Raw genomic sequence first — 10,670 nt, forward strand, 5'->3', positions numbered from 1 at the left:
TAGTCCTCGCAGAGGTACTACTGAGTGCGCCTGGTGCGCCATCCCGCCCGAGGCGGCCCGCCCGGGCCCTGTAGGCCATTCCAGATGCCCAGGCGAGGCTCCACACAATCCTGGGAGTGTCCCGAGCAGTCTCCCGTAGACAAGAGCCACGAGCCATGCTCGCTCGTCGCCGGCGGCCAGCTCGAAGCCCCGATCAGCGCTTCGTAGAGCCTCGCGAGCCCGCCCTGACGCCCGCGGCCGCAGGCGTGGAAGGCAAGCCTCCTGGCGTCTCTGGCGAGCGCCCACACGGCGAAAGGCATCTCACAGCGCGCAAGACGTGACCGGATCGGTACGCCTCGGCGCCGCGAGAGCAGCCGGTCGGCGTGGGCACCAAGCGCCCGCGGCCGCCGGGCGCCTTCGCACCGACAGGGGCTCCGCGGCAGTAGAGAGTACTCCACGACCACCCCCCCCCCCCGGGGGGGGGGGCATACCGTACCGTTTTCAATTAACGAAATGAGCCCGCAAAGCGAAAAAGAATTCGATGAAGCTCGAGCCCCCCACCCTCACAAAGCCGTTGGCTCTCGCCGTGCTGAACCAAGCCCCACGAACCAAGCCGACCATTTCAAGCCAAAATCGTTCAGCGATGTCGCGGCCCAGCAGCCGGGGTGCCAGCAGCGAGCCCGGCAGCCAGCCCTCCACGCCTCGAAATCTGCCTTCGCCCAAAGACTACACCGCTGCGGCGTCCGAGGCGAGCGAGTTTGTTGAGACGTGCAAGAGGTCGGTCCAATCGCTCAAGGCAGCTCAAGAGGCGCACGCTCGCGCGGTCGGGCTCGTTGCATCGCTCTGCGTGCGTGGCGCCTCCCTGGCCAGCGGCGAGGTCCCGGCGGGCGACTGGCCGGTGTCGCAGCCGAGCTTTGAGGCGCAGCAGCCGGCCCTCGAGACCGCGCAGGAGCTGCAGCGAGCGGCGGCGCTGCTCATCGAGTGGCAGTCGCGGGCGGCCGAGGCCGAGGCGCCACTCGACGCCCTGGTCGCGACTCTAAACACCTTCCTCGCCTCCGGCGTCGCGGCCTGCTCGGCCCGAGCGGCGACCTACGAGGCGGCGCACAGGGAGCACGCGCAGTCGCTAACCAAGCTGCAGGGCAAGGCCGACAAGCGCAAGCTGCCCGCGCTGCAGCAGATCGAGGTCGAGGCGAAGGCCAAGGCGAGCCACGCGGCGTCCGGTGCCGGCGAGGCCCTCGCGCTGCTGCGGCGCGACATGCAGACGGCGGTACTCAACACGGCCCGCTCCATCGGCGGCTCGCAGCTGACGCTGCACGCCCGCGGGCTCGAGCAGCACTCCCGCGCGCTGCAGGCGCTGCCCGGCTCCAAGTAGAGGGTGGGGTTTGTATTTGGGAGACGGCACACATTTGTGAGCTGTGTGAGCTCGTGCGGAGGGTCTGGTTACCGAGAGCTCCGAGGCGGGGTGCGGCCAGGGTGCCGAACCTGCGTCGGACCTGGTAAAGCACCCTGTTGTAAAATGGGCAAGCAAAGTGTGAACAGCGCTGGCTTCTGACTGTCGTTGCTGTCTCTCCCTTCTCGACTGTCTGTGCTTGTGCGTTTTAGTTTTGCGGCGAAAATCTATTAAGGAAGCAACAAAAAGAATTTCACAAAAGAAATCTCCGCCCCTTGTCAGCCCCAAGATCGAAGCAGTGCCGGGAGGTGCCGGGAGCGCTCTCCCGGCTCACCGGGAGGGGAAACGCGCGTCTATGGCTTCAGTCCACCTCTCCGCTGTGAGACGGGCCATCGACCACTGCTATCAAGACCTCCCACCGGCCAGGGCCTACGCTCTCTCGGCTGACGGGACAGCGCAGCGAGGGCAGGAGAAGCAGACCGTCGACGTGGACCTGACGTATGGGGATGTGCGCCCAGAAGCTTTGGAGCGGGCGCTTGCAGCAGCCGGGCCGATGGAGTGCGGCACGTTCTTCGACCTCGGCTCCGGCGCGGGCCGCGGCGTCATTACAGCTGCGCTCTGCTGCGGCCTGTCGCGGGCTGTCGGAGTGGAGCTGCTCGAGCCTCTGCACGCCGCTGCGGTGGCTGGGCCGCTGCAGCGGTACACGACGCTGCGTGAGCAGGTCGAGGCCAGGGTGGAGCTGCTGGACGCCACCCTCGCGGGTCTGGACCCGAGTCGGCTGTCGGCGGGCGTGGAGTTGCGCTGTGGCGACCTCTTTGCTGCCGACGTCTCCAGCGCCGACGTCGTCTTTTGCTGCTGCGTGACATGGTCCGTTTCCATCATGCAGCGGCTGGCGGCGAAGCTCGCTGCGGAGCTCGCCAGCGGAGCGCGAGTCATCACCGTGGGCCAGAGGCTTCCCGAGGTCGTGGACTTGGGGGAGGGTGGCGCCGTTCAATTCGAGCCGGTCTGGAGGGAGTGGGAGCAGTGCGACTGGGGGAGCGAGGCTTTCGTCGTGCACAGAACGACGCGCATGGGTGAGCTAGCTGCGAGGCGCCATCGCAAAAAGGCGGCAGGACATCGGACAAATCGGCGGTGACATCCTTGCTCATCAACCGCTGGCTCGTTGTCACATGTCAGCTCGGCTTGTGAGTTCAGAGTCGTGTGCACGTGAACATTGTTCCGACTTCCGCTCGGCGTTGCGTGACCGTGAGCCCTGACTCCCGACAGCCGAGTCTCAGCTGAGTCTCTCTCCACACGGTGTCATTGGAGTCTACAGAGTCGTGTCTCAGCTCCGCTCCGCGGTGTGTGGGGCGACCTCGCGTACAGACTGGTTGGGTAGTAGAGCCGTACGTAGTAGTCTAAGTTCTGAGCCTGGAGGCCTAGCGGGTCTAAGTGTGGCTAGCCACGCTGGAGTGCTTGCGCGGTCTAAGATCAGCGGGAGCCTCTTACATCGGCCGTGGACGGCCTGGGGCCAAGTCCCAAGCGTGAAGCGAGAGTGGAGAGAGAGGCTCCCACCGTGATCATAGATCAAAACACGCGTACAACGTCATGGTCAACGATATATACGGCGCGCAGCCCCCAAATTTTCTTCGCCTGCGGCGGGCGATCGATCCTCCTCATGTGCTCTCAGCAATCGCCGCCTCAGCATCCTCCTCTTCCGATTCTCGTTGCTGCTTCTTGAGCGCAATCTTCGTCGACTTCTAGCCAAAGCCCAAACAGTTCTCACAAATAGCCTCAAGCTCAAACAAACGCATGTCAGAGAAGCCTGTGTATGCTGGTCCTCTTTGAACGATCCGCGCGTGAGGTAGCATAGGGCCTTGTTGGCAGCAGCCAGCTTGTTGCGCTGCTTCGAGCTGATTGGGATCGCAGAAGTGCATGCCAAAGGCAAAGCACCGCCACAATCTTGAAGCAGAACACATTGCAACCGCATCGTCCGCACTGCCATCGGCATGCCGCGCCCGCCGCTTCGCCGCAGCCGCCTTAAGGCACGCATAGCGGCAGCACATGGGCGATATGGCGTCGTGCGCGCATACGTTGGACGCGTCCAGGACCAAGGTATTTTTCGGGTAAACCTGAAGGCTTTTCAGGTATACCCGGTTTTACCCGGAGTTGGCCTTATGTCGTCTAAGTTCATGGGGCCCCCGACCATACAGCGTCTAAGTCTGAGCCCGGCTCCGTGCGGGTGCTAAAGCCGTAAGTTGAGCGCTCGCTCGCACCTCGCTGTGGCCTGTGCAGTCTGCAGAGCCAGCGAGGCTAAGTGTGTAGAGCGACCCTCTCTAGCCCTACTACCCAACCATTGCGTACAGTTTGTGGCCCGGGCCGTCTCTCTCGGCGCCATGTACCTTTTCCCTTAACACACAGCACACATGAACATGACAACCCGCACGCAACGAACGTGACGCGTCCAAGATCCTACTTCCTAGAGCGTTGTCCTGCAGCCTTTTCGCCTCGGTCTCACATCGCCAGCAGCCGCTCGAAAAAGTCACCGGGCAGCTCCCCCTTGGAGGACGGCTCGTCCGACGGGAGAGGGTCCGCGGAGGCGGGCGGTGGGCGGGGCGGCGGCTCCACGAACGAGACCGCCTTGGTGGTGGTTGTCGCTGGCCGCACCCTCCAGGGCGGCACGTCTCCATCCGGGTGAGGCGGCGCCACCCGAGGAGGAGGCGGCGCGTAGGGCTTGCGCTTGGGCGGCGCGCCGGCGAGCGATGCCGCCTAGCAGCAAGGAGGCCGGGTCGTGGCGTGGGGGCGGGGAAAGCGCGTGCGGCATGGGGAGGGCAGGGTAGAGGCAGAGGCAGGGGGAGGGGGGGCACCGTGGCTGCGGCCTCGTCGCACCGCAGCTCGTCGCGAGGGAGGGGAGGCGGCCAGCCGAGGTGGGCCTGCAGCTGGTTGGGGTGGCCCTCGAGGGCCGCCGCGAGCGCGTCTCTCCCCGCGGGCGTGTGCTCGTTCTCGTGCACGTACAGGTACTCGCCTTTCGGCAGCTTGCCGCCCGCCGCAGCGCGGCCGAGAGCGAGGAGCGTAGCGTCTCCGAGACGGTTGTGCTGAAGGGCGAGTCGCGCCAGCCGAGGGCAGGCGCCACCCTCCACCGCCTCGGCGATCGCCACCCCGCCCTCGTCTCCGATCTCGTTCCCCGACAGGTAGAGCCACTCCAGCTGCGGAGTAGCGCCCGCCAGCGCCGCCGCAAGCGAGGCGGCGCCGCAGTCCGTGATGCCGTTCTCCTGCAGCGCGAGCCGGCGGAGCGGCACGCCGCCGGTGCGCGCGAGCCCGGCAAACGCACTCATCGCGCCGTCGCCCGCGCCGTTCTGCATCGCAAAGAGCGACTCGAGTGCCGGCAGCGCCGGGAGCGCCGCAACCACCGCGGCCAGGCCATCGGCACAGAGGCTGCACCGATGCAGGTGCAGCTCCGTCAGCTGCGCAGGCCGCAACGTGCGCATCGCTGAGCTAAGACCCAAGGCGTCGCACGCGTCAATGGCCCGGTCGCCCAGGTCAAAGGCAGCGTCGGTGACAAAGGAGTGACGCGCGTCCCACGCGGGCAGCTCGAGGTACTTCAGGTGCTCCGAGGGGCGCGCAGGCTCGGTGAACTTTGCGAAGAATGCCTCAGCCTGCTCCTCGATTGGGGCATCTTCGCTGGGCATTGTTCGCGCGGGGTGGGTTTTGTGACAGATAGGGGGTCGGTACAGCCCGCCTGCAAGGGGCCCCTATTTTCCGCGTTTTTTCATTGTTTTGCTTCGCTGCGCGTTCTGGGGATAGATAGAAAACAAACATGTAGGTAGAAAGAAAGAAAGCTTAGGCGCGTACGTACCGGCGTGCGGGGCGTTTTGGCGCGAGTCAGTGCCAACAGACCCCTATCAATCAAGCCTGAACCCTGCTTCCTGCCGCGACGCGCGCTGAACAAGAAAAACTTTGGCGCGCTGTTTTCTTCTTCTCGTACTCGTAAGACGATAGACGTAACGAACTCGTTCTCTCGTCTCTCGAGGACGAGGTTCTCACTCTCGAGATTGGGGCATTGCGCCCTGGGTGTTTTCTTCTTTGTTTCCCTTCGAGCACATCGTTATCATTTCACATTTGTCTTTTGCACCGCCGCGCCGCCCCGCTGGCGCTGCCGCGCCGGGCCCGCTCCCCCTATAGCGCTTATACGAGCGAGGAGCCTCTCTCCCCCGCACACACACCGGTCCTGAGGTTTCGCAGAGCTAGTGACCACAACCAAGTGCGCGTGTTTACGCGCATAGCCTAGGTTCAACACAAGACACCGGTGCCGGTCCGGATCCTCACGAGCTGTCTCCCGCCCAAGCGGTGTTACATGAGTGTTAGTGAGCGCCAAACCCGACTCGCCGTTCACACTTGCCGGTAGTTGGCAACTTGCCCGCGCGACACCTCCCCCACAAGCTGCCGAGCTTTCTGCGAGCTTTGTCAAGCCCCCCACCCCCCCGGCGCGCGCGCGCTCCCGCACCTCCCCGCCTCCCCTGCTCTCTCGCTCTTGTGAAGCTGAAGAGGCTCTCTCTCTGTCTCTCACCGCGAGCGGCGGGCGCGGTGTTTTGTCTCTTTTTACTTCTTTTATTTTTCGGGGGGGGGGGGCGGGTCGGGTGTTGCTGTTGGGGTGAACGGGCGTGTGGGACGGGCCTGCGCAACCCCGCCACCGCCTGGGAGACGCCTTACGCATGTCCGGTGTACGTTTTGTTCTGGGTGTGCACGTGGCTGCCTGCATGTGCACATGACTTTCTCGGCACTTGGAGGTTGGAGCACTTGTGGTGCCACACGCCCCTCTCCGAATAAAATCCCCGCGCCCCGCCACCAGAGAGAGCACCTCACCGCCCGGGCTTTCGGCTCAGAGGCCTGCCGAGCCCGAACGAGAGCTTGGCGCGCGGCGCGGCCCCCGAGCGCGAGGCGCCCGTCGCGTTGCGCCCGAGCACGCGGTCTCGCTCGGCCTTCGCTGCTGCCTCCGCCGCGGCCCTGTCGGCCTCCGCCGAGGCCTCCGCAGCGAGCCTCGACTGCAGCTCGTGCAGCCGCGCCTCGGACTCGCGCCGCTTGGCCTCGACCACCACCGCCTCCCTCGCTCGCTGCGCCTCCGCCTCCTCCTGTTCCGCCGCCAGCCGCGACTCCTCCTCCGCCCGCCGCTGCCGCTCCGCCGCGGCGGCTGCCTCCGCCGCCGCAGCCTTGGCGGCCTCGAGCTGCGCCGGGAGCGACCCCTCGATTGCCGCGCGTGTGGCGGCGAGCTCCGCCGCCCAGGAGGGCGCCGCCATCGCTTGGGCAACGCGCTCGCGCACCGCCGCCTCGACGGCCTCGGAGAGGGCGGCCTTGACCGCCGCGTCGAGCAGCGCCTCCTCGATGTGAGCAGCCTTTGCCGCCCGCCGCGCCTCCTCCGCCACCGCCGCCTCCCGCCGCCGCGCAGTGATTTCCTCCTCGCGCCGCCGCCAATCCTCGGCGGGGTCGTTGGCCTCTGCCTCCTCCTCCTCCTCAGCCGCAACCGCAACCTCGCCGACGGCACCGCCATCTCTGGTGCGGGCCGCACCAGCGTTATCGCCGTCGGCGGAACGCTCATTGCTGCGACCTCGCCCTTCCCTGCCTCTCTCGTTGCTGCGAGATCGCCGTGTGTGCTGGCTTCGGCTGCGGCTTCGGCTGTGGCTGCGGCTTCGACTGCGGTGACGGTGGCGCCTGCGGTGACGGTGGCGGTGTTCGCCGTGATCTCGGCGCGAGTCCCAGCGGGAGATTTTGCCAGACGGCTCACGGCCACCCATATGGGTCGCCTCTGGTGCTCACGGCGCCGGCGCACCGCGCGCACCGCGCAGCACCAACCGCGCGCACGGGACCACGCCTACCCCCTACCCCCCCAAAAACCCTGACTCCACCCTACCCTACTACTACCCCCTAAAAACGGCCCGCGTGGTGGGGTGCTAGTATGAGCCCGACCCAGGTCGTAGTGTTCTTGCTCCAAGCGCTTGCGCTTCGGCGGTTAGTGGTGCACTAACCTCCGAGAAACCCTTCGGGTCGCTCCCATCGCAAACCCTGTCAGCAGAGTCCTCCCACGGGCCTGTACACGGAACTTATCGCTCTGAGATCCCATTGATGAGCATTGTTGCAGAATGCATGCATGCGGGAGGGGAGTCATAGCGAGCGACCCCTTCGTTCCCCGCGTGTTATGGCCCTGCGACCGCGCACCCCCCAGGGGGTCAGGGCTCTCTTGCCCGCAGCCAGTCCCCGAGCATCCGGCCCGCTGTGGGTGCGCTTCTTTAGCCGCCAGTTTAGCTCCCCGGCCCCGGTTGTCCGAGGTTTACCATGAACCACGATCGTACTCCAAGTCTTGCATTTACCGCTCTGTTCCAACTCCCGCCACAAGGTTTGTCCTTTCTGTGTCCTTTCACTTCTTACATCTCTCTCCCAACACTCACGTACACTTGGAGCACCTTGAGTGCGGTCACCGGTCAGTTAACCTCACATCCAGGGCCGGGGGAGCTATGAAGCGCACCCACAGCGGGCCGGATGATCGGCATCGGGCTACGAGCAAAAAAGCCCTGACCCTTGTGGGATACGTGCGCATTCGCAGGGAGGGGGCCGTTACAGTAAACACGGTTTCCGAGGGTTGGTCTGCGCTTTGGGTTTACCCTAGCGGCGGAGCGCCCCCTCTACCCTTGGACCGTTACGGAGCTAATAAAGGGAGGAGGGGCGGCGAAGAAGGATGAGGCGGCGAGGGGGGAGGTGGTGAGGGAGGGGGCAGCGAGGGAGGAGGGGGCGGTGAGGGAGGAGGAGGTGGCGAGAGAGAGAGAGGGCGGCGAAGGAGGGGGCGGCGAGGGAAGCTACCAGAGTGCATCATCATGAGCGATCGGGTAGGCTAGCGGCTACACAGCCCGGCTTGTGTCGATCGTCAACATCGTACTATCAACGGACGCACTCAAACTCCATCGTGTCTGGAGGCACTCAAATTCCGCCATCGTGTCTGGAGGCACTCAAACTCCATCGTGTCTGGAGGCACTCAAACTCCGCCATCGTGTCTGGAGGCACACAAACTCTCCGCCATCGTGTCTGGAGGCACCATCGTCACGCTGCGGTCGGGTGGCGGCTACACAGCCCGGCAGCGTGTCGATCACATCGGAAGCTCGCGGCACCGCATAGCGGACGCGCGAGGTACCGTCGTTGCTGGTGTCGGACGCTCGCGGCACCGCACAGCGGACGCGCGAGGCACCGCCCAGCGACAGGCGACGGAAGGAAGCTCACGGCACCGCGCAGCGGACGCGTGAGGTACCATCGTCGCTGGAAACAGACGGACGCTCGCGGCACCGCATAGCGGACGCGCGAGGTACCGTCATCAACAGCGGCGGGCGCAGCGAGGCAACTCGGCGCGTCTCTCAAGGGTGAGAACATCTTATCACCATCGGCATCTGTCCGTCGTCATCTGCATAGCATCACGGCTGATCGGCGAGCGTCACGACATAATCGCCATCATCCTCATGCCCAACTTGCGCGTAGGAATCCTAGGGAGGAGGAGGCTGCGCTGCGCAAGCACGGGCGGGAGGGGTTTCTCCTGCGGAGAGTCGTGCGTGCGCGGGGCTCCTCTTTGCGAATACTCCCTACATACATCTCGTACCCGTTCTACCAGAGAAGGTTGCTACCCCAGGATTAGTCTTCTCTACTGAGTGAGGGAGGGGACGAACTAAGGGCGGCTGGGCGGGGCTGCGCCTGCGGCCGGAGCTAGCATGGCTCGTCAGAGCCGAGACCCCGGCGAGGCGGCGCTCCGATGGGCCTGCCAGTCGCGAGGTTCTAACCGCTGCAGATCGGCGACAGGATACGTCCGCCAGCGAGACGCTCAGTTGCTGGCGGCCGCAGTCTTTCTGTGACCCACCCACCTCTCCCTTGTGTTTTGTCTCTGGCGAGGTACTCCCACGCCTCTCGGGGTTTTTGTCTGGCCGAGTCAACATGATGGGGCGAGCCTCGGCGAGCTGCGTCAGCTGTTCCCACAGCAGGCGGGAAGTACCACGCCAGGTTTTGTCTGGGGTTTGTGACGTTCGCCAGTCGCGCTCCGCACGCCTTCGAGGTCAGCTGCGGCCGAGCGACGATCGGCTCCGATCGCTGGGCGCGGTCACTCTCCGGCCCGTCACCCGCCTGCCGATCACCTGTCCGCCTCGCCGCGCGCGGGCCGCTCGCCTGCTCGCCACCGCCGCCGCGCTTCCCCGCGCCGCCACGCTTCCCTGCACCTGACTGCGCTGCGCAGACGGCGCGCTCTGGCACAGAGCAGCGGCCGCCCAGGCGGTCGCTGCTCCGCCCCGTCCGAATCCGTCCGCCCGCGCGTGCTGCTGCCGCCGCCGCCGCCGCTCCACCCGGTGCCCGTGTGTCGTGAGAGTAAAATGCTTTGTGTATGGCAGGCACCCGTGTCGCATGTTATGTGTGTGGACTTGTCGCACTTGAGCCGCTATGATTAGTAGACCGTCTGGGCGCAGCGCTCTCGGAGAGGCGCTTTGTACTCGGGTTTGGGTGGTAGCGCGGGGGGCGCCCCGCCGCGGAGGCTGGTTACTCTTACTGATGGTGATGCCGTTACGCGTATAAGCAATATTAAAAGGTCTGCGGGAGGCCCAGGGTGCCAGGGCAGCCAATTCGAGCTAGAGAGAAGCCCCGGGAGAAACACCGTCCACACGGCAATCTCCCACATCACGCCACCCTGCCCAACGCTCAACGCACCCTCCCCTCTTCTCAGCCACCTCTCTTGCCACACCCACGCCCCTGTCTGCAATCACGTCCCACAGAACTCACCTCTAGACGACGAGAGACCCGCCACGCCGCAACCGACTTCACACACGCGCGATATAGAGAAAACGCCCTCGCAGCCGAAGCTCTTCGAGCCCTCGCCCTGAGACACGGCGGGCACCCGCCTGGCCTCGCCCCGCCTTCGCCCCCGGTGCTGCGGGGCTGGCGCGCTACGGCTCGTGCGTCGCCATCTTGGCGTCGGCCTTGGAGTGTGGCTGCGGCTTGAGCGCCTTGCGCCAGCTGGCCCTCAGCACCTGCGGCGGCGGGCACGCCGTGCTGTCTTCTAGCCGCGAAGGGGAAGGGGAGAGGCAGAGGCAGAGGGCGAAAGAGGGAGAGGGGGGGAGAGGGCGAGAGAAAGGCGGTGGGGCGGGAGGAGAGCCGGCGGCTGCGTCGCCTCCCACAACATCTTCCCGACGCCGGCCTGCAGCGCCCTCACCTCGTCCTGCAGCTCGCACCTGGGGGGAGGGGCAGGGCGGGGGCGGCCTCAGTGCGCACGGCCCTCCCCCTAGCTGCGGGTGGGAGGAATAGGACGGGG

At 65.7% G+C, this 10,670-nt stretch overlaps 3 protein-coding genes across 3 annotated transcripts; 2 read left to right on the top strand and 1 right to left on the bottom strand.

Moving 5' to 3' along the window:
* The first annotated feature begins 543 nt into the window (after positions 1-543).
* On the top strand, positions 544-1,513 carry EMIHUDRAFT_443656 (hypothetical protein). The gene has a single exon (XM_005777793.1). It carries the CDS (start codon positions 623-625, stop codon positions 1,349-1,351), a length of 729 nt encoding a protein of 242 aa, XP_005777850.1. The 5' UTR covers positions 544-622; the 3' UTR covers positions 1,352-1,513.
* Positions 1,514-1,657: 144 nt separating this feature from the next.
* On the top strand, positions 1,658-2,857 carry EMIHUDRAFT_367376 (hypothetical protein; the record flags this gene model as incomplete). Its single annotated transcript, XM_005777794.1, has 1 exon — positions 1,658-2,857. A coding segment is annotated over one exon (253 nt), but the record flags the coding sequence as incomplete, so codon positions are not given.
* Positions 2,858-3,736: 879 nt separating this feature from the next.
* Positions 3,737-5,037, bottom strand: EMIHUDRAFT_469176 (hypothetical protein; the record flags this gene model as incomplete). The annotated part of the gene is made up of 2 exons (XM_005777795.1): positions 3,737-4,117; positions 4,216-5,037. 2 exons carry the CDS (start codon positions 5,035-5,037, stop codon positions 3,863-3,865), a joined length of 1,077 nt encoding a protein of 358 aa, XP_005777852.1. The 3' UTR covers positions 3,737-3,862.
* Positions 5,038-10,670: the final 5,633 nt, after the last annotated feature.

This window comes from Emiliania huxleyi, assembly GCF_000372725.1.
Source record: "Emiliania huxleyi CCMP1516 unplaced genomic scaffold EMIHUscaffold_255, whole genome shotgun sequence".
Taxonomy (NCBI): Eukaryota; Haptophyta; order Isochrysidales; family Noelaerhabdaceae; genus Emiliania; species Emiliania huxleyi.

Excerpts from the sequence above, each read along its gene's own strand:
- EMIHUDRAFT_443656 (XM_005777793.1), top strand. The coding sequence starts at position 623 with ATGTCGCGGCCCAGCAGCCGGGGTGCCAGCAGCGAGCCCGGCAGCCAG.